Raw genomic sequence first — 23,905 nt, 5'->3', positions numbered from 1 at the left:
TAAGTAGTACCACTGCTTCCTACCAAACTGGGAGCTGCTTACTGGTCCAGACTTATCAGATTTCAAATAAGTTTCCGAAGAAAAAAAGCTCACTATCCACCCTGCAAAAGGCTCATGTTAATAAAGAATTAAAAGGATCTGCGAAAATGTAAGTCATTGTTCAGTGGCTCTTCCCGTGTCACCAGCATCTGCGTCGCCGATTTAATCTTCCAATCGCGGCACTAGCGCATGCCCCTAACTTACTTTTAAAGGAGGGTGACTCCAAGTTATTGCAAATAACCGAGAGAGATGCGTCCAATCAGGAGCCAGTGTACCGTGGCTCTCATCAGGATCTGATCGGCGATACCTACTTAGCGATTGGAATTTATCATTTATCTACTCGAGATTTTTGCGAATTTTCGGTTGGTAATTTTAGCGTGTGGTGCTCGAATTTAACTTTTAAGATGCAACATTTTTTTTAGGTGTACCTATCTATATGTTATAACACATTATTTTAATAATCTCACCACAATCGACTATATTCTTACCAAGTAATTTGAACAAATCTATGTATATTTATGGTCCTATTTGTTTCTTTTCATTGTTTTAACGAATTCAATTAGCGCCCTGAATTTTTCATGAATATCATAGTAAAGGAAAAGACTTTTGGAAAAACAAATGTTTTTAGGCGTGTAATTGAAACTTCTAGCACACCAAAGTCAAATAATAGATTAATGTAGTAATATTAACGTAGGTCTCTGAATCTTTTGGGAATAACAAATTAGATGAGTTCCTTGAAGTTTTCATTAAAATATATTTGATCTTTTGTTTAGGTGAGACACTTTCTTGGAAATGTATTGTAAAAGACAATCAAGTTTATCTCTGTAGGTACTATTAGATATCTTTCAAACATTTTTAATAAATTAGACTTAGAGTTTTCTCAAATAATAATTCATGTTTCGACAACCCAGAACGGGGAGAGCGAACCATAAATAATGGGAAATGGCTAGGACAAAGAAGAAGAAGGTATAATTGGGGTTCCTCACTTTTCAATAACTAGGCATAGATAGGATTTCTGACGCGTAAAATTTACTGTAGCAGGTACCTACATAAGATTATAATGCGAACAGCTAGGAACTGGAATTCGTTACCTACTGCTGTCAGTCCGGGCCTTTTCAAGGCGAGAGTGAATAAGCACTTACAGGCCAGATATGTCAAAACAAATCAAAATTATCTTTATTTGTGTAGACAATTAAATTAGTACTTGCAAATTGTCAAATGCTCTTAAGGATGTTTCATTCTTTTTTTGCCCTACCAGCACTTCGAGACATGTATGTACCATCCTAGACAGCATCTGACCTAACATCAGGTGCGATTGCGGTCAAATACCTGCCTTGATCTGCATAAAAAAAATACTGATACAGTTGGGGTTGCAATCAAAGATATGAAAGAGCCACTTATACTATTAGACACGAAGATACTCGAACCAACAATCTTCAAACTTGCTTTAATAAAGCTTGGTAATCGAATTGGAATTTCCACAAACACAGTTTGAATGGAAACTTTTTATCGGATTACATTTGACTATGCAGATTTATCGGGCTTATTTCCCCTTCATGACATCTCGCATAAACAACGGTCCGTGCCACCGCGATTCCCAAAACTTGGCATGGGTATGCAAATGTTTTTAGCTTTTTAGAATCCCTCACGACAAACGAGAATGGTGGAAAATTGGCTTTTTTCGCTAAGTTTTTTACTGCTGCACTTAACGTTGACTGTCAGTTAGCCAACATTTTACTTATAAAAGAATGTACGCTGTTTGGTAAGTGAACGTTTTTCCAAAAGATAAATACACTATTCTTTTTCACAAAAGTCACTTGCAGAAGTTTGGACTGAAGAACAAAATTTGAATTCTACTGAAATTGGTGACTGTGTTGTCCACTACAATCTCTTAGAAACAGATTGATACATTTCTCTATCAAATTACATGATCAGTTCTACATCAAATGATGTTCCACTGTCTATTGATACTTCCTTGTACTTAACTGATAAACAGTGGTGACTGTGGTGCTTCTTCTCTGCACTTCGAAAACTATCTCAAAGCTATAGTAGGGAAAAAGTTTCGTAAGAGCAACACTTCGTTCTAATTAAATAGGATCAAGATACTTATACTTTTTGGAAGAATGAATACTCACACAAAAATTTTGCCTAAATAGAAATTAAAAGATCTTTCAAATGTACAGAACCATGAAAAACTGTAGCATAATACTTCATAAGACAATTTTCCCTTAACAGTCGTGACGTTTCGTGACGAAATGCAGTTTTCTAGCTATTTTATTTCGCCTCACTGCCGATAAGAATTGGATTTGACATGCGTCGCTTGCATGTGGACACAAAAAAAGACCACACGTCAGGAGATGTATGGATTTTATCCCACTTTTCTAAAATATGTATATTTCTGGAATATTTTTTATGAAAATTGTTAAGGAAATGTGCTCAAAACAGCGCCTTGAATTTATCATTTCATTTAGTGGCTAAACTATCCGGGTTTTTTTTTACCAGAGCGAAGAAGCCGTTGGCCACCACCTCACCATAAATGTGATGATCAGACCTAAATTGTATGCAAGTTTCACCCAGAATCCTCAACCACAGAAACTAGCTTACCTCATAATGCCAACGTATAAAAATAATATCAACATTGTAAGTATTGTAACATTTGTACCTAATAGCGACATCTTTTTCGAAGTGTCGGTCTTTTTGATAAAAATTGCCAAACTTTTATTGCATCCCTAGTCTACAGAACTAAGTTAGAGCCGCTTTGAACGTTTTATTGATCACTAGTTGCACACCATGGAGCTTTGATGACCCTTCAATAGAATAAAGTTACGTTTCAATACTGTCAAAATTGGAAAAACTTTTCGTGGCGTATTTTTTGGCTTCGCTTCCGGTATTAGGATGTCATCTGATCTAGAGGGCAGATCAAAAGTTGTGTGCCATATGTGCTTACTTATTTAGTTAATAAGTTTATTGCTATAATGAAAATACAAGTTTGGATATCATTCACGAATTAAGACGTATTTTAATATGACCTATGAATAAAGATGTTATTTATCTACTGCACACAAAAAATTAAGTTCAAAAGGCGAACTTAATGCCATATGCATTACATAATATGTGGTTGACTGGCGTGTGGCGACTCGTTATGCTTTGGCTCGAAGTTTTTTGTTGTGTACCGTCACATTATTTTTATTTTTGGTTAATGTTGATAGTTACCTTGATTTTCAACCGACTTCAAAAAAGGAGGAGGTTATCAATTCGACCCGTATGTTTTTTTTTTCTATGTTTGTTACGCGATAACTCCGCCAATTATGAACCGATTTGAACAAATCTTTTTTCGGCGTATAGGTAATACCTCAAGGGTGGTCCCATTTAAATTTAATAATAGAAAAAACAACCCCCAAGGGTGGAAAATTGGGGATGAACTTTTTTATACGCAATATCTCCGCCGATTATAAATCAATTTGAACGATTATTTTTTTGTTGAATAGGTATTATCAAAAGGGTGGTTTCATGCGAATTTGAAGAAAATATTTCACCCCCAAGGGTGGAAAATTGGGGTTGAACTTTTTTATACGCAATATTTTTAATTTTTAGTTTTTTTTTGTGTTCACGCATTTGAAGTCGGTTTTATTTTTTTTAAAAGTTATGTTTGTAATTAGTTGTACACTCATTATGCTTAAATAATTTAAATTGAAATGTTTCTCAGGAAGTGAATTATTGTTAATTCTTATGAGAAATAAAGTTCTTAAACCGTTAAACCGTTAATAGCTCTGGCCCTAAGCCTCTAGTTACTAGTTAGTACTTGAGAGGGTTGAACTAATTTGAAAATTATAAATCACTTGAAAAAATCGAACTGCCTAAGGCGGGAATTGAACCCACGACTTGCGATACGATTGAGATGCGACTCTTAACGCTAAAAATTAAATAACTAGGGTTGAACTAATTGGCACTCAAAGGTTCCAGGTTCAAATCTTGTGAAAGAAAAAAAGGTTCAAATAGGAAGGGAGATGCATTTACGGGATTATACATACCTATTAGATATATTTTGGACAATATGAAGATGAGATAACTGAACTATGCTAATTTGACCAGAAGAATCACTACAGACGACGTGTCAACGGCCTCTAGTTATGAATTAACATATCAACATTTTCATCACCATTGTTAAATCACTATTTTACAAATAACATTTATGTTTCCCGAACCTCTGGTCAATCCTTTAACCCTTCTCTTGTTTAACAGCAATTCCTAAAACACAACCAAAATTGTAAGTTCCTGTAAATGCAAAGCAAACACGCTGGGTATCGAACCCACGATGCATGTTTTATGTATAAGGGCTAACAAAAACCGGTGCCGCGGTCTCTCTGAGGATATTTAAATACACTGCGGTGTAGAGCCCTCTTCGATCTCTAATAAAAGCTAAGTATTTCAGTGAAGGTATACGAGTACAAGCGAGTGCAATTTATGGTGCATAAATTGTAGAACTGATGAGTTTAAAGTATAACGTGTATTCATGGGCATAATTTTAATTCTCTTTCTCTCTCATGATCCTTGAGGCGCACGAAAAATTGAATGTTTTGCAATGTTTTTTGGCAGTTAGAGTAAGGTAGGAAGGTTGTGGCGGGCAATTTTTTTAAAGAGAAAAATCATATACCTTGCACTAATACTGCTAATATTCTGGTAACTTTACAATACCTAATTATTTTTTAGAGTCATGTCGTGAGTGATTATTAGAATCTAAATACATATACATAACTCAAAGGTGACTGACTGACTGACATAGTGATCTATCTACGCACAGCTAAACCACTGGACGGATCGGGCTGAAATTTGGCATGCAGGTAGATGTTATGACGTAGGCATCCGCTAAGAAATGATTTTACGAAACTCCTCCCCTAAGGGGGTAAAACGGGATAAAAGATTTTGTAAGCACTGGACTACATAGGTATATTTCAATGTGGATTATCAGTTGTCTCTACATAACAGTTTGCTTCTAAACCTCCAACATTCTGATCCATAGCAAATTTATGCGCGATAGCATACATATTTCAACCGTGAAGGAACAGTTGTCAGTTTTTAAGCCAGATATTGTTGGTACAGCTCCACAATCAGAGCTATTTATCAAACATTTTTTGTATAAGGTTTCAGAATTTTACGAGACTGATTACAACTATCAGTATAATGCTTCTAAACCAAAGCTTCTAAAGATTATACAACTTATCAGTATAATGTTTCTAAACAATGTTTGCTTCTAAACCTCCAACATTCTGATCCACAGCAAATTTATGCGTCATAGCGTACATATTTCAACCGCGAAGGAACAGTTGTCAGTTTTTAAACCAGATATTGTTGGTACAGCTCCACAATCAAAGCTATTTATCGAGCACAGTCGCATGCGCCCAGCAGTTAAAGAACAAAGCGATGCAAGTCCACCGTATAAATCAAACCTGTCGTTCAGTCTCAGTAAGAAATATGGTAGCACCAAAAGGATTTATTTATTGCAAGCGTGCGAAACGATCGTTTTGTTATTTTTAGAGAAATTGACTTAGTGCTTCGGATTAGGGGTTCAGTGTTTTGAAGTGATGTTTGTTTGTTTATACCTATTACTTTGTATGCTTTTAAAAAAGCTTGTCATGAAACTAAGGTGATGTATTGGAGAAGATTGCAATTTTAATTAGATCTCATTAAGATGGGATAAGATAAGATTTAAATTCTAATGATTGTTTAAAACTAGCCAGAAGTCAAAATGTATCAATTTACTGACATCACTATAGTTAGGCTGGGTTGCACTATCTTACTTTAACTTTGACAAACGTCGAAAATCTGCCAAACTCCATACAAAAAACACCGGTTATCGTTATAGTTACGGTCAAAGTTAGGTGGTGCAACTTAGCCTTAGTTCGAAAAGTTTCTTCGTCAAACAATTAAAAGTTTACGATTATTTCATTTATATAACTTTTTATAAAAAAAACTTTTCCTTTTAAAGCCTTACTAATATATTATGATTATCATATAAAACGATACGTTCTGATTCATGCATAAAACTTCTCAAATCCAACCCGAAAACTTCGTGGCATTCATATACGGATAAAAATTGCTTTATCCGATATATCTACAAGAAGTATATTACTATTCCGCGCATAACACGAGACCGTTACAGGAGGAACTACACGCTGGAATACGCAAACTTTCCTTATGAAAACTTTTTGAGGATGTATCCAAAAGAATTCCAGTCCCCCAATAAGATTTTCCAGAAATTTCAACTCATACTTTTAATATTCAAAAAGTTATAAAACACATCCTCTTAAACTTAAGATAGTTTGCTGAAATATCTCATAACAATAATATGACAACTAAAGCTGCCCTCGACGCGGTCGATGCGAGCTCGCCGAAATTTTGTCTGAAGCCTTGTTCACAGTAGTCGAGTAATTTAGTCGAGTGGCGAGTGATTTAGTAGGTAGATAGTATATATATGGTTTATTTGCAAAACACATTGACACGCAAGAAGCAAAAAGTAAGATTAATAAACACAGGAGTAGCAGGAAAGATATCGTACATTAGAAAGATTAAAAAGAAAATCCTGGGTCAAGGTATAAGTGTGCCGCACCGATGCAAAAAAGCAGAGAGCTCAGTAGACACTGCTCTAAAATGAGCAGAACACTGATTTTCAGTAGCTAAACGTGTCCGAATACCAAAAATTTTGACCAGAGGGGAAACCGAGGAGAGTTGTGACAAAGGAGAATTGTGACATTGTCGTTTTTTTTGGAACTTATTAACTCTGAAGCAGTGCGCATTTTTTATTTCAAGTCTCGAGCAAACAATACGCGCTGTTGCGAGCTCGCTGATAGTTAACAGGTTTCCAAAAATCGACAATGTCACAACTCTTCTCTGTCACAACTATCCTCGGTCTCCCCTAGGTTACTAAATTGTTGTTCAATTTTGACAGGTGAGTACACCCCACACTATGCGTCCCTGCTCACTCGCTTACCGGCTAAACGAGTCCGAACCGGGCGGTTTAGTCAAGTTCATACAAAAACCACTAATGAATGTAAACTGTACTCGGTCGGTTTTTTGGTAAGTAGCGAGGTTACTAAAGGCGAGTTACTCTAAATCACTCGACCAGTGCGAACGAGTCTTTGCAGCGCATTTTAAGGATAGTTAGAACACGAATAAGAGTTCTACCACAGATAATAATAAGTACTACGTACAGAAGTTTTACTTCGCGAAGGTATTTAAACAATGTATGCTCAATGTCATTAACAGTATGGTGTAATTTAGCCTGTCTCAAGAATCAAGCACCATTTTGTTGACAAACGTCAGTTATCGGCACTGCGCCGAAGCTATAGGGCTGACATCGGTAAAATGATGTGACGTGAGGTGCCAAACTGCGGAAAATGGCGGAGGAAATACATGATTTAGCATGAATTATCATGAATAATATTAACTACTGATTTACCTCCCAGTGTCTTGAGGCAACTTAAAAAAGCACATTCTGTGTTTTTATTATTATTCAGGCAGTTAAATACTGCACAGTATTTAGTACAACATTTTCTTTATTTTCTTCCATCATACACAAGAATACGCGTGCGTCAGTCAATGTTCGCTTCGTGAGGCCTTGTCGAATAGTGTCCTGTAGGTGGGCCATCGTGCGTGTTTTGTTTTCAATGTAAGCTCGCGGAGATGAACAGGCCTGGTTCTACGAGTGATTTCCTTGAACTCGGTCTTGGCTTGACTCCGGATACTTCGCACTCTCCCGGGAAGAGGCGCCGTAGTGAGGGCGAAGAGAAATGCTGCGACAGGCGTGAATGAAACGAAAACGAAAACGCGTCCGCATAGATTTATTTTATGTCCCGAGTAAAGGTCAGTAAACGTTCCGAAGGCGACCAATCAAACGAAGTTAAAAGCAAATTCTCGAGTCTTGAATGCGACTTAACTTCGAATTTTATTCCAACTCCGGGGCGCTAATGGCGTCCGCCCTGAACAAAAACTCGCTTGATTAAAATCGTTTGTCGTAATAAAAGGAGCACTAAAAAGTTACAGCCGAACGAAACGGGACCAGTAGGCCCGTAAAATCGATCACCCGATACTGATCATTGGAGGACAAAAATTTAACGGCAAACTCGAGATTACAGAGTCTAATTTAGTGCTCTGGATTAAAGGGGAAATATTAAATTGTTGCGAGCTTCTTGGCAGCGCGCGCGCCTGATGCCAAATGAGTCGTGAACGGTGGGTATTTTTTATTAGCGCGGCCCCCTCCACTCGCGTTATGCCCCGCGCCCCGTTCCCCTCTTTCGTCCGATTTCGCGCCTACCCTATTTACATTCACGAGTGAACCAACGGCGTGTGAAATTTTATTTCTTCGACAATCTGAGATGAGATTAGCTGTAAATTGAGTTTATGACGGAATCAAATATGCATGTCGTCTACCCCGCGCCGACTCCGCTGCCTTCACGGTTCATCGCGTCCGTAAATTCTGTATTCGCTCTTTTATTTTCTCTACTTCCGTGTCATCTAAAGCTCCCACTGATCGTTGGAATAATACATTATTTCCTCAATTCTCAGTTATCGCATTTACATAGTGGATGTTATTCAGACTTGTTTTCCTACCAAAACGGGGTCTCCAAGCCTCGATATTTAAATGATAGAAAAATACTCGAGAATAAGCGTACTACACGAAATTGCTAAAGTAAGAAGTGTAATAATAGGGGAGAGTTCGGTATATTGTACCGCCGGGTAAATTGTACCACCCTCATATTTCGTAAAGTATTTATTGAATGTCTGTAATTGCAACACTCAGCGATACACAACTAAAATAAATTAATATCGGCCATGTGGTTTTTGCCGTGACAACAAACACGTGTGTTTTATTTTGAAAAGTATTTTTTCATTGTTTTCAAGTAACTTTTGACAATACATGTTTAGTTTGTAATTTTGTTAAATTTAATCACAGTGTGTTTCTAATATATTATTTAGAAGCGTAAATTAGTGTGGATTACAATTTTTTGAAACATTTTTCGGTATTTATAAGCTATATTTTTTACTGATTTTTTAAAAGCACTATCACCTAGTCGGCTAAATTGTACCACATCAAGTTGTATGGAACTTGTTCGAGCNCGGACATAGATTAGTTAGTGCAGAATCGTTAAAACTATAGCTATCTCTTTCATTTGCGTGCTATTTCGTATCTTTTGTTTCACTTATCAGTTACATTTGTCAATGTGTGCTATTTGGAATAGCTCGGCACGGATTCAAATCGTAATTTCTATGAACGTAACATATCTATAGTTCTTTAATATCATTGGTAGCAATGTAATTTTAGTATCCACTGCAAGAGCATGACAATATATGATTTTACAGAGGCAAATGTACCTAATTCGTTTCAACAGAGGACGTCCACTGCTGGATATAGACCCACAAAAACCGATCCTGTGCTGCGCGTATGCAGACGCTTCCCACGCCTGTAGAATTATCAGTCCACACTATCTCGATATAAAACGAATGCTATAACGTAGTATAATGCTTCACTGTTGTGATATACTGACCTCTCCTCCCGACGCGTACTCCATAACAAGATACAGAGTCTTCTCCGTCTCGATCACCTGGAACAGCTTCACGATGTTCGGGTGGTCGAGCATCTTCATTATCCGCACCTGAAAACAAACATATCGATGAGAAACATTTCCGATTAATATCTTTTCCTAGGTGCTGCTTTTTATTAATCCAATCTCTTGTTCCCACTACTGCACCTCCGTTCTAATCAGGATTTACCGCCAATGATCTAACCAAACGGGACTATTTCCACCTACCGTTCCCCCCGCTGCAACTCCTGTGTAGCCAGGTTCTACAGTTTGACCGCCAATAAAAACCCATGAAGGTCAAAATTGTCCCAGTCAATGCTCTAACTAGTGAACGTTGAGTGGTTCCGGGAGAAACTAACTGCTTGAGAGTGAAACGGAAATGAAACGTGTCTCTCTCACCTCTCTGAAGAGTTTCTGTAGTGAAGCGTAACCAACCACACTTACACCAGAGCCAAATGGGACCAACAGAACGTCAGAAGTTGGAAAATCAAAACGTCCCTCTATCTCACGTCTCTGGTGAGATTAAGAGCCCTCGCGCTCACTTATTTATTATTATTGCCCGATGAGCTAGAGCCATCTAGGACTGCCAGAACAGCCCAACCTTTCCATTCTTTAACTTCTTCCAAGAAAATCTTTAACGTGTGGATCTGGCAGAGCCAAATGGTACTAGTAGAAGTAGACACCACAAATTTGGAAATATAGATATGTCTCACCTCTCTGAAGAGTTTCTGAGCCACGTGTTTTTCTTCAACTTCTTCCAAGAAAAATTGGACTGTGTGGTTTCGGCAGAGCCGAATGGGACCAGTAGAAGTTAGGAAAGGAAAATGCAACTTACCTCTCTGAAGAGTTTCTGCAGGGAGCCAGGGTTGAGCTGCGTCTTGTCAATGATCTTGATGGCCACCTCCTTGCCGGTGGGCACGTGTTTCGCCAGCTTCACCTTCGCGAAGTTGCCTTTGCCGATCGTTTTTAGTAACTTGTACTTTCCTGTTAACAAATTGTAGGAAAATTAAGATTTATTTGTTTAGTTTTGTTGGTTTCATCAACTTTTAGTTTCATTCAAACAAATGAGAACAAAAAATATGAGTCATATCTAGATTATACACTTAAATGAAGGTCATTCTTGACCCATTTATGCATCTGAGAAAGATGCTTCAGGTAATGCATTTGGAACTTTATCATTTGATGCAAACTTTGGAAAAAAGTTCATTAAATACATAGGCTATCTATACTCAAGTTGGACTCGAGTTTTGAGCGTCGTCTCACAAACTACAGAATAATATGCTACGTATAAGCCACATAGTGGTCTCCTAATACGTGGACCGCCGTTCTTGAAATCCTTATAAGAAACCTTTGTGCTGAAACGAAATACTGACCATAGTATGGGCAGGCCTCCCGCTAGATGGACCAACTATCGCGGTAAGTGCCTGTATACGGGCAGTGCAGGACCGGTCGTTGTAGAAATCCTTAGGCAAGATATTTGTCCAGTAGTGAACGTCATTTGAACAAGTTACGTGAACAAGGTGGACCGAGGACCTCATATAGGTAGCGGGAAGGCGCTGGATGCAGGCCGCCACCAACCGGCCACTATGAAAATCATTGGGGGAGGCCTATGTTCAGCAGTGGACGTCCTATGGCTGAAATGATGATGATGATGTGAACGTCATTTGGTTGAAAAGAGACGGAATACTGACCGATGTGTGGCTCCTCGGAGGCGCGCGAGCGGGACGACACGCGGGTGCTGCCCTCCGACGAGCCTCCGCCGCCCGCGCCCATCTTCACCGAAGACGACTTCACCTTGTCCGAGTGACTCTGTAACGGAGAAATATCATCATTTTAGTATACTTTTACTAGTTGTGGGAGGTAAGTAATAAGTAAAACTCGGTACCCCTATAAAAATGAGTGTGGGACTATTCAAATTACTAAAAAAAACTAGGGTTCTTGTAAAAATAATGTCATAAATAATGCGTCGTCACCAAGAAACAGGGTACGCGTTCACATAGCTCGCTAGTGTAGGTACGTCGCCACATAAATTGGAACTCAAGTGGGTAAACAATAAAATTATGGTCAATAATGGTCACACGGACTAAAATAAATTCTACAATCACCACCATCGCTGCCAGAAGGGGTTTTTGGGGTGATCTAGGTTAGCGTGGAAAGAGACCACTATAGCCCAATCAAAGGCTAAGTGCGGTTTTGATTGCCCTGCTAAACTGTCATTAGGTCACTCAGTCTCTACTATAGGAGCACGAGTGCACGACCCTCTCTATGGGGCTGCAATGTACTGTCGTAAGAGTGAAGCACTGGCTATTTAACTAATGTCGTTTTGTCAAATATGTATCAGTTCATTGTTCGCTGCGAATTACTTTTCCACAGGTTATTCGTAAAGAAAAAATGTGATCCTCCGCCCGCACCAACTTTTTGTAACATTTCCAATTTATGGCAAAGTAGCGTTTGATCGCAATCTGACCCAAATACTAAAAGAAACGAACGAACATGACCAAAAAGAACTCTGCTTTTCCAAAATTTATCTAAACTTGTATTTTTTTTTTCTGAACTTTATTTACTTACTCGAGATAATGAATAAAGTTTTGAAAATGACAAAAAACCTCGTCTGAACTTTGTTTGTAGACATTGTTATAGTCTTTGTTTATTTGCAAAAAATGAAACTAAGTTACTGTCCATGTAACTCATTTAGAAGTATACATACAGGTATTTTGGATATAACATGGAACAATATTAAGTGAAATAGAAAACAACAACACATTTCATATTAAATCTTATCAAAAAACCTTAACAATAAAAAATCACATTTCATTCTATAGCTCGTATACAAAAGAAATCAAAGACTTCAAGATCGTATCTTTACAGTTTATAAACGTATTTCCTCCACTGTATTTCACTGTTTACCCTGAAATAATGTTTTTCATGAGCCCAAGGCCGAATAAGTTAGCCGCTTACGTATTTCGTGACCGAGCTACGTAGCGCCTGCTACGTAATACCATTTACGTTCGCGGGCCCAAAATAGTGCCCTGAATGGCCCCGATAACAGAGGCTATTTAAGGCATATCTGACTGCACGCAGGCATCTGAGTAAATTAAGGCGCTATTAAACTATGTGGAGCTAAATATAGTTAGCGAGAGAGCCTTCCTTATTGTGATTACACGAACCTAATGATATATTTAACTAGGTATTACACAGGTTATATTATAATCGATACATTTTATACAATTTTTAGTTACTAATATCCCTGTTAACCCTCACAATAAGCTAAACTTATATGTAAGTATAATACGGTCGCCTAGAATTTAAAAGCATATTCTAAATAACTTGAAGCCCCAATCAAGGACAAAAGAATGAATCAGTTAAAAATAACCCCGAAAACGATAAAATAATACATGACGTACATCCGATAAAGTAAAACGCAAATCATAAAATGATAACGGGAATAAAAATAGATACTGATACATATTCATGTTCATAGGGTTATAAAGATGAAAAAGGGGTAGAAAAGCTTGAACAAATGGACCCATAGAATCCAGATATAAACAACCCGGAACGTGCTAAAGTGCGCAGATATGAAACAACGCCCGTTCCTAAATAATATACGATGGGACGGAATCCGAGACGTCCATAAACCTTTGACACTCGAAGGGAACAATACAGATGAATATTTATAAAGGGGCGACAAGAAGAAATGAGACGAAATATTTCGGATTACGGGAATATGGAGTTTGTTTGAAAATGCTTCCGTAACACAAGTCTAGATGGTCTGATTTCAAGGAAAAATCTTACAACATCTATTTCTTTTATTCCTCGATTTTGAGGTCATGATTTCAAAGGGAAGAAACACAATTTCTTAAGAAATTTTAGTCACATTTTCGCTATTTCGTTTTTGACTATATCAATTCTATTACTTGGTACTAGCCTGCTAGGTATATGTTGTTGGCAAGGGGATGGGGTTGAAAAAAAAGTATATTTTTATTAGTCTGACGTGGTTACTATTAATTAATTTTAAATCCTACAGAACACAAGTTTTTAAATTTTTACTTTCTAACGCAAGTAAAACAATGAAACAGATGAAATTAAGGTTACAATTTCATTCATTCATTGTAAGGTACACACTTCGTAGTTCGTCCACTTCCATAAATCACTTAGAAGAATTGGTAGCGAAACGGCACGGGCTATTCCGGGGTGAATGCCTTCCTAAATCAGGGATAACGGTGTTCCCTGAGGAGCAACAAACGGAATGAACAGATAGCGCCGGCATCTGACTGAATTACTGTGGACATGGCAGTTGATGGATTATACAACTCTTTTTAAACATTAATTAGAAATGGTTAAGTTAGGGGATAAGGGGGTAAAGGTTTACGTGTTGCTCTCATATACTTTGAGTATTCATTAACTATGTACACCATTCAAATTTTAGGCAAAAGTTTGAAGATCTGTTGGTGGTGTCTCCACACCAATCTCATATAAAAAAGCACAAGTGAAAACAAAATGGTAAAAAACCTTTGCTGATATTATTTAATCATCAGATCAGGTGACCTACATACCCAGTTTAAACACACCAATACCTCGGAAAAAAAGGTAAACAATAACAACTCAAAACAATTCACGCTTTGTAATTAATTACATGTGTTTTGGTGGCGTGACAATTTGGAAGGCCGCGCGAAGGAGTGGCCTACAATGTCCTTGGAACGAGACCTAGTTGGAAGGATCTAGAAGAAACCTTTGTCCAGCAATGGGTCTTAATCTTACACTAGAACACAAACAATCATTTATTACTTAAAAAGGGCGTGGATTTTGCACCTGGGGAGATGCCAAGCAGAAGTTTATGTTCAGTAAATCTCGGGTGGAATTGTCGATCGTTCCTTGGAAATCAAGATTACCGCAAACTCGGTCACCTCGCAATGCAATCAATGTAATACATAAATCAATAATGGCGAGCCATTAAAAGGGCATGGACCCTGGAACCACCTGGGGAGCTTGCCAAGTTTATGTTATAGTAAATCTTGAACGTGAATGAGCGTCTGCTGGGATTAACGGTTTAGGTAATGAAAATAAGAACACTGAGGTTTTATCCAAAGGCATTACAAAAAAGTCAAACCCATCATGTTAAATCCATGACAAACGCACTCGTCAAAAGACACCAGCTGTTTGATAATGACGAATTTGTAAATCTAGAAATAGTGTAACGTCAACACACATGGTCAGGTTTTCTGGTGAACAGAAACCAGAACGGAAGGTGCTAAAATGGGACTATTCCCACCTCTCGTTCTCACCGCTGCAACTCCTGTGTAGCCAGGATCTACAGCTTGAGCGCCAATAAAAACCCAACCAATGTAGGTCAAGTCTGTATCAGGGGAAAGTTAAACTGACATTGGACCCACAATGAAATTAATCAGAAGAACATAGGAGGAGTGGGGGGAGGGGGGGTTATAAATAGTTCAAACAGTACCCCGTGCAGTTTCTCGATGGCCTTAGCACGTCGTCGCCTCCGCCACAGCTTGGAGAGGAAAACCGGAGCCAGGAGGGGGAGGACCCGGTGCCTCATCGTCTGAGGGTTTATCTTGCCGGCTGTACGGGCGAGCGCCCGTTAGTTACTCCCGCAAAACCGCCAACAGATGGCGTTGTTCGAAAGTTCGCCTTCAGGCGTGTCGTATAGATGGCGCTGTTTCGTTCGGACGAAAATTTCGATGTTTTAATACACTAATACATATCGTGAGCACTTCACTAAACACTGTTCAGTCGGTCATGCACGCAAGGACTTTGCCTTGTTTCACTACACAACACTTAACCGCTATTTTCTACGCACCGCAGTTTATTGTTGTGGGTACTTTATTTAATCAAAATCAAAATCAAAATCAAAAAATATTTATTCAGTTTAGACCACAAGTGGCACTTATGAACGTCAATAGAAAATAATAAAAAAAAAAGAAAAAGGTAGCCCTTATGGGGCACTTTACATGTCTCCTTATCTTTTGGGCCCTACCAGCGCTTCGAGACAAACATAATTATGGCAAGTGCTGAGAAGAAACGCCGGAACAAACTCAGTCACCACTTATNCGGTGAATAGCATAGTGAGGAGACCATACAACTGAACCGTACTCTAGTGTGCTTCTAACTAGGCTGAAGTAAAGTGTAAGGAAACTTCTTGGGTTTCTTCTTTGGTAAATCTAGAAAGTTTCTGAGGTCAGTGTGTTTCTTCTCATTTAATGCAGTTCAAAACTTAACAAGTAAACTTATTAGGTACAGTTTTAAGGTTGATAATGGCTAATCTTTGCAAGCAAAAAAACTGTTGAATTACTATTACCGGTGACAGGCACTGTGTCATCGGATACGTGCTCGGCGCCGTGTGACATTAGAGCGAGCACCTGCAAATCTATATTAGCTGCTCGCACGTGAGCAGTTTAGTGGATTGCTGCTGCGAATCCGTGTTTGTGCTACGCTGCTACTGAATCGACGTGACATTTGGTCAGCAATTTAAATTTTGACGAATATTAGAGATATCATTGAACGTTTCACGCGTTAGTTTCTGGCCTCATTACTTACTAGAGGCACCACAAGTATTAGTAGCTTACATAAAGGGTGTCATATCATCATCATTTAATAAATGCAAAGTTAGCGGCCGCGCCACATATTTTAACTGCGGTGTAGAGTTTAGAGGGCTTGTAAAGTCAGAAGCTTGGCTTTGAGTTCTGATAACTTTCCACAATGCGAGCCATGATGGTCTCGTCTTGGCAATATTTTACATGAAAATGTATTGGTAGAATTAGAAATCATATTTATTGAAAATCCTTTTATTCGCATTTATCAGTACTGAATAAGATTTAGGACTTTGTAGCGTCAGCGAATAAAAATGACCACCCTGTATAGGCTTTACAAGTGCTCGTCCTAATATCTCACGTTGTCGTTTGTTTGAAATTGGGCATCACATAAAATTAAACGCTTTTTTTTAATTGCACCTAAACTATCACAACAGACACAAGGTGACATTTTAGCGTTTGATAATAGAGTAAGGTCGGACCACCCTGTATAGGCCTGCAGGTGCTCGTCCTAATATCTCACGTAGCCGATGACGCAGTGCCTGTCACCGCTCATAATGTGCCAACGCGGTTTGTTAGACAAACGCCCGGCGCTAGGGACGTGGCGGATCGCTAATATCCAGTAAGGAAGACGAATACGGAGCAATTAATTACAGGTAATATTTGGTGTTCTATCTGGAATATTACAGTAATGATTTACGAGCTGAAACGGGTAATGAATAATAATATGTTTTTGCGCCTGCGGTTAGTGAATTTAATGTAAGTTTAGTAGAATCTATTCAAGATTTTGGATGGGACAGCATTACTTTTATATCGAGGTAGACAGATAAAACATTTTATCACGAGCACCCGCCGACTTTAGCTTTCAATACATTTTAACATAAATACTTATAATTTATATGGAGCATGATTGTGTTTTTTCGTTTTAAAACCACCTAAGTTTAGATACCAAATAATAGTTCATTGAAAATATTTCCGATTTCGTATAACATAATATTCATAATAATGATCTTCTTTACAAAATATTATTGAGTACTAAGTATATTCAGTACACATAAAACAACCGGATAGGCACAAAATAATTTAAATACAAACTTAAAATGAACAGCAAGCTTTTCCTCCCAAATTTGCTAGCTTCAGACAGTAAATCACATATTCAAATATCATAAATGAAATATACAGTGTGAGTCACGTTAAAGTGTACATATGAAAATAGATGAAACTAGACCTATTTTTATCGACAAAAAAGAGGTCAAAAAATTTTTGAGATTTATTTTTTATTTTTTATAGAATTTTTTTTCTTCAAATTACTTATTGTAAAGAAAACGTAATAACTTTTAAACTAAGAGGTATATCCTGATAAAATAAAAACGGTAATAATGCTAAATAAAAATAAACGATCATTGCAAACGTTGTGATAGGGATAGAGACATGCGATTTTTGGTTTTACGAAGTTAATACGATACAGAACAATACAAAGTAATAAAAACCACCGGTTATAGGGGCATTTTTTGGAGAAATTTATCAAATAACCAAAAAAACACGAATTTAAAAGCAGATATTTTTCAAAAAGTATCATTTTTTATTATTTGTTGGCATTTTTTGTGTATTTTTATAGTATCGCCTGTTATTTAGCATTATTACTGTTTTTATTTTATCAGGATATACCTCTTAGTTTAAAAGTTATTAGGTTTTCTTTACAATAAGTAATTGGAAGAAAAAAAATTCTATAAAAAAATAAAAAAAAATCGCAAAAATTTTTTGACCTCTTTTTTGTCGATAAAAATAGGTCTAGTTTCATTTATTTTCATATGTACACTTTAACGTGACTCACACTGTATAACTTAGTCACACTGTCCGGGCCGTTACGAGGATACCTTCACCACAATACCCCCTTGTAAATGAGGTTAAGAACCATATAGGTCCATTGTTTTGGCGACCTTTTACCCCCCAATATACCCTGTATCACCTCCATATGATATATTTCGTAGCAATCCCAGTATATTGTAAGTGGTTGGAATATTGTTCGAAGGGAAATTACTCGTATTAATTCATGGAAATGTTGGAGATAAATAATTAAATATCAAAGTTCATTAATATTCGTAATTGCTCGCCGACTTTTGACTTAAATAAAACATTGGTTAAAGTTGAATTAAGACTGTTTAACATTATTCTAGAAAGTAACAAAGTTTTCTAACGTAGCAGACAGTTTGTGTATTTTACTGCTATTTTTATATTATGATCATTTCATGTCGAATTGGTCAAAACCAAATCGATTAATGTGCCAGAATTATCTAAGTTTGAATTTTTTTCCATGTAACAGTTGTTTAAACCTTAATGGTTAGTTTACCAAACTGACTTATATTTAAAGTAGGTAATTGTGCATTGAAAATGTATTAAAATTTTACAAAAGCTTTCCATTTTTTCGCAACCATAGAGTTTTGATGTTAAGCAAAAACAGATGCTTAAATGCAAAAAGTTACTTCGGAACAGATTCTTCTTTATAAGGTCAGACACAACTAAAATGTCTGAAAAACTGGACAACTTACTAACATTTAAATGAAACCACAGAACCGGGCGAAGAATTTCCAACTACAATGCAACCATCAAGATAAAAAAACGCGTATTAACCTACATAAAGTTAGTTTGTAGCATAATGCAGTCTACACAGCAAACCCGCCGACTTGACATGTTGTCAAAAGTCGCCGGGCGACCGGCGTCATTCGTCGACATAATTATTTTAAAATAAAAAATAAATCGCCGATTCCAAGTCCTCCGTAGGCTAATAAATGGGTACTATGGTCTCCTATAACCACCGTAGGCTGCGTCACAATGAATTCTCGCGCGAGCGAAAACCGCCGTGAGTTGTGCACTGGATCTTAAATAAGTATCTGCATTCTTCAGAAGCCGCGGGCCCGCAACCGCCGCGGGCGCGGGTGAAAATTGCGCCATGAGTTCTTAGCCTCAGACATTGATTGTCGACACCGCCTTCCCCTTCATTTTTTTTTAAGTAACTGTCCTCACCATAGGTTGTCTGGAAGAGATCGCTTCATAGCGATAAGACCGCCTAGTTGTACCTTGTGTGTTCCTTTTCTTTCTGTTCTTATCTTTGGTGTGCAATAAAGTGTATTTATTATTATTATTATTGATTTCGGCATCGATAGGAACGTTTGACGCTGAATTCGTAAGCCACGTATAGCGTTAAATAGGAGACCGTAACCTTAAAGAATCGGTCTCGGCCGTTTGGTGTTGTTGTTTCTTAAACAGTACCTCTAGTACGAAATACTTTCGAGTTCGTTTCGTTTGCGTATTCAAAGTGTCATCGAAAAATTTTGTATGAAAAATTAAACAGCGCCCCCTATATTATAGCCGCCCTAGGGGAACGAACTCGAAAGTTTTTCGTACTAGAGGTACGGACTACTATGCCGAGAGGTCACGGGTTCGATTCCCGGCCGGGCAGATCCATTAAGCTAGCACCCATAACACAAGCATAATTTAATTGTTTACTTTGGGGCAAGACAGCGCTGTGTGAAACTGTCCAGAGATATTTATTTTATTATTATTTCATAAAGAATACTTACAGTACAGCTGAATCTGGACGTTGACCCTCAACGGCTGGACTAGCAGCGTATTATCAGCTGTGCAGGTGTACACTGCTTCGAAGTATTCCCTCGTGAGCTTCGGTATCCGGAGTTCCAAGGAGTTGAGGCCAGAGCCGTCATCGACTGGCATGAGGGTAGCTATGACTTTGTCGTCGCGCCACCATCGGAGGCGTGGGAGAGGGTTACCTAGGGAAAAACCAATATTATTACATACTTATGGAACTGAAAATAAGGCTGAATTTTGAACTGGGCAGTTTCGTTTTGGCTGACTTCAAAACTCATGATTGCATACATACCGCAGCTGTAACTAACTAACTCAAGACAATGTAGTCGACGTAATATTGGTTAATATTTTTAAATATTCTGAAATAGTGAATATTTTGTTTTTTAGTGTGTGTAGTTTGTGATGATTTTACTGAAGAAATAGTTATTTGAAAATTTAGGAATTGGCGATCAATCCGCTGTTAAAACCATTCTTGATAGGTTTTCGTTTTTCTTTTCACAAATATAGATAAAATACCTAATTTGCATGGAAAAAAAGACTGATGTTGATAATACAATTTCCATACAGACCTCTTCAGCCATCTTTAAAGCGATTATCTTGCGTTATCAGGCTCCCCAAAAAAAAAAAACTTTCTTATCACTCAGAGGGCTTAGTGTGAGTGTACATCAAATGTAGGTAGGTACTCACTAGTGAGCGCGTATTTTAGTTCTTGAAATTTTCCGCTAGGGGCGCTGTACAGTACAATCCGTCATACATTTATGCCATTTTTTTACGCGCTCACTAGTGACGACGTTTGATAACTCACACTAAAATTTTACTACACCGCAATTTTTCATTCTGTAACCTTAAACCAGTATTCATACAATTAAGTCAAGGCAATAACGTTTGTCGCAATGGGGTAATTTGGCTTATTTCACTTAGCGCTATTTTTCATAAATAATAATATGCCTACTAACTACTTTTCTAGTAGGCACTCATCAAGCTATCCAATTAATTTTGACCTCAATGATACTCAAAATTCGGTCATGCATAGCATAAAATAATTCAAACAATTATCAACAGCCCACAAAACACTCGACATGTTTATTTATAATTCTCGTTAGTGATTGTTTGGAAAATAGCGAGTATTATAAAAAAGTTTAAGTATTCGTCTAGATTTCTAAGTTATTTTGCTGAAAAACCTCTAATAAAGAAATTATATAAATAATATTAGTAAAATCTCCGTTTCTCTCAAGAGACCCCGAATTTCTTTTGTCTGACCAACTCAATAAGGCACATAATATTTTGTATAGTAGGTACTTGTAGTGTATTTTTAAATTCTAATGATTTATTTTTTATCACACAAAACTTTTTATGTATAAAACTGAATATCTCAGGTAGTTATGTGAACGTATGACCTTTCGCTTGTTTGGCGAATGTTCTGACTGCTAGGTAGACTTTGACAAACCAGTAATTTTTTCTAGTTACAAGTTAATAATTGTAATAATCTGAATCGAAATCTGTCATGGGAAGGGAGTCTGAGTTATTTCATCACAGAATAATTTTTACTTGGACTTACTTAAAATTAAAAATATATTTTATTTAACATAAAAAATGTACAACTATGTAACAGTTTTACCTCCACTTACAACACAGGTAAGTTTTAGGCTCGTGTCTTCTATGTAAGGCCCAGCTACGCCCACAACTTCTTTGTCTCTCTCATCGAAAATCTTCGGCTTTTCCGGCAACTCTGTAACAAATTATGGTTATAAATTCCAAGAATAAGTATATCACGAGAATGTAACATAAGCTAAGAACACATAAACGGGATTAAACTGAATATTTAATAAGGTAGGGGTGCCTTAATTAAGGTAATCTAATTTTAAATATCTTGTTACGAAAATATGACTTATAAAAAACTAGCTTTCCGCCCGCGGCTTCGCCTGCGTGGAATTTTGTCTGTCACAGAAAAACATTATCGCGAGCGTCCCTGTTTCAAAAACCGGGATAAAAACTAACCTATGTCCTTTCCCGAGGCTCAAACTATCTCTATGCCAAGTTTCATCAAAATCGGTTCAGTGGTTTAGTCATGAAAGCAAGACAGACAGACAGACAGAGTTACTTTCGCATGTATAATTAGTATAGAAGTATTAATAGATAGTATACATAAAGATACGAAAACTCAATCCAAATCACACGGGCAGAAACGTTATGTGATCGGTCGCTATTTTCAGATTCAAGGAATCACAGTCTAGTACTTAATTATATTGCGAGTGTCGCTACTTAGGCTGAGTTGCACCATCCAATTTTAACCATAACTATAACAATAACCGATGTATTTTGTAAGGAGTTTGACAGACCTTTGACGTTGTCAAAGTTAAAGTGAGATGGGGCAACCCAGCCTTAATATAGATCTTAGCTGTTGTTAAATCAAAATCTATTTCGGGTGATACAAGGTTTCGGCAAGAGACCTTCGTGTTAATAATTCAACGATATCCAGTTACACTATCGTTTGGGTATTCCAATAATTATGTCGATGGTCAAAGGACATGATGTCCTAGAATTTCGATTATATTCTCACTTAATTAAGGTCTCAGAACCTTAAAACAGGTCTATCTTAATATAGAATTGGTGTATTAAAGCAAGTAGGAAAAGTTTCGAGTTTTGTCATCCCTCTCACGCAAAACGAGATACCAGCACGAGTGACAGTGACAGACTCGAAACTACGTAAACGGTGTAACGGAGTAACCCTGCTGAGCTTTTGAGATTTTTTTTTTACGAAAAAACAGTTTTTGTTTCTTTCCAATGAAGGTTTAAAATCGTGCACACGCTTTTACTGGCACCAAATTGCGGAAATGTTCGCATTAGCGATACAAATAGTTCGTATCTAACGCTCGCGGTCAGATCACAATAAAGTAGCCATTTGCCCAGCGGGTTTACCCATATTTGCCCATGTACTGAGTTTTGGCTCGTGGCCAGTTCGGCTTTATTAGCGTAATAATTCTTTTGTTTTATTACCTAGTCGAATTATGTAATAGCTGCTAGTACGGATTTATGGCCTATTTAGAGCAACCTAAAGTTTTCAACGGAAATTGCGATTGTTTGAATTTATTGAAATTATAATACTTTAGGTTTATGTTCTGAAATTATACTCCATTAGGGTCGTACTGATTCTACAAATATCATTAGCGATATTTATGTGATACTCATATTAAATTAATCATTAAACCAATTCTTTACTTACATGTTTATCAGATATATTACATTTAAGTAAATTAATAATGATAAGATATAATACATAACTTCATAAGAATCCCGTATATTGCGTCCCAATTTCACCAATAAACCAATTCGTCAAGTTGTAATTGTTTCATCTCGAATAGACGATCTTATCGGCATTATATCGGAGATTTCCATTCTTCTGTTGAACAAAACAAAAACCAATATCCATTGTCTCTGATTCAATAACGTCACTGTCGAATATAAAACGGCTCATCTCAAAAAATCACAATATCGTCGATAAGATTGCTCCGAAGTCCGGGACCAAAGTAATTTTGTGCCAGGGAAGCCTTTTATTTTAGCAATATACAGTCCAGAGGAAAAAGTTTAATGTAGGGTAACTCAATTATGGTGAATCCCCACCGTGCGTGCCCTAAATTTATCACAATCTCCGTTCCAACGTTCAATCTACTGAACGACTACCTGTGTTTGTAGCGCTCCTAAGCTTTGAGCAGTAAGGTTTCAAATCAAACGTCGTGTATTAGTTAGTTTATTTTTTTTATCAGAAGTTTGTGGTACGGAATGTAGTAACTTTAAAGGGGTTAGTTTTGTTTGCAAAGGGAGCTTCACTAGGTACTAACAGAACGAGCAAAGATAATTTTACAAGAGAATCCTAAAAAGGCGCCCAGTAAGGGTGGTCCATGCCAATTGGCATTCCAGTCCTTGAATCTTTTATTATTGTAAATTAATGGCGAGTGATGTGACTTTTTTGCCATTGCAAAGAGAAGACTGCTGATTTTTGAACGAGAAATTATCGTTTATACTATTAGTCCGATTATGGAAGCCTATGTAATCCAAGTTCTGAAGTCTCCATACAACGAATCTCCTCGTTGATCGAACTAAATTATCAGTTGGTAAGCGCAAAGACAGTCGTTCACG

At 37.4% G+C, this 23,905-nt stretch overlaps 2 protein-coding genes across 8 annotated transcripts in view; both read right to left on the bottom strand.

Annotated features, from left to right (window-relative positions):
• Positions 1-11,423, bottom strand: part of par-1 — a 60,780-nt gene extending 49,357 nt beyond the window's left edge. For 6 of the 7 annotated variants that reach the window (XM_028301039.1, XM_028301044.1, XM_028301045.1 and 3 more), the window contains exons 1-3: positions 11,309-11,423; positions 10,453-10,601; positions 9,582-9,689 (exon numbers count right to left, since the gene is read on the bottom strand). In XM_028301039.1, coding sequence (XP_028156840.1) covers positions 9,582-9,689; positions 10,453-10,601; positions 11,309-11,390 — 339 coding nt within the window. In that variant the 5' untranslated portion in view covers positions 11,391-11,423. Of the gene's footprint in view, positions 1-9,581; positions 9,690-10,016; positions 10,029-10,452; positions 10,602-11,308 lie in introns of those variants that run through there. The other variant, XM_028301046.1, reaches the window with a different exon arrangement.
• Positions 11,424-19,726: 8,303 nt separating this feature from the next.
• Positions 19,727-23,905, bottom strand: part of LOC114350301 (cell adhesion molecule 2-like) — a 229,551-nt gene continuing 225,372 nt past the window's right edge. The window contains exons 5-6 of the mRNA XM_028301037.1: positions 21,387-21,497; positions 19,727-19,950 (exon numbers count right to left, since the gene is read on the bottom strand). Coding sequence (XP_028156838.1) covers positions 19,727-19,950; positions 21,387-21,497 — 335 coding nt within the window. The remainder of the gene's footprint in view (positions 19,951-21,386; positions 21,498-23,905) is intronic.

This window comes from Ostrinia furnacalis, unplaced genomic scaffold (assembly GCF_004193835.3).
Source record: "Ostrinia furnacalis isolate ACB-3 unplaced genomic scaffold, ASM419383v2 OfSCF0862, whole genome shotgun sequence".
NCBI lineage: Eukaryota > Metazoa > Arthropoda > Insecta > Lepidoptera > Crambidae > Ostrinia > Ostrinia furnacalis.
Note: the sequence above shows the minus strand (reverse complement) of the source record. Positions and strands in the feature narration are given on the sequence as shown.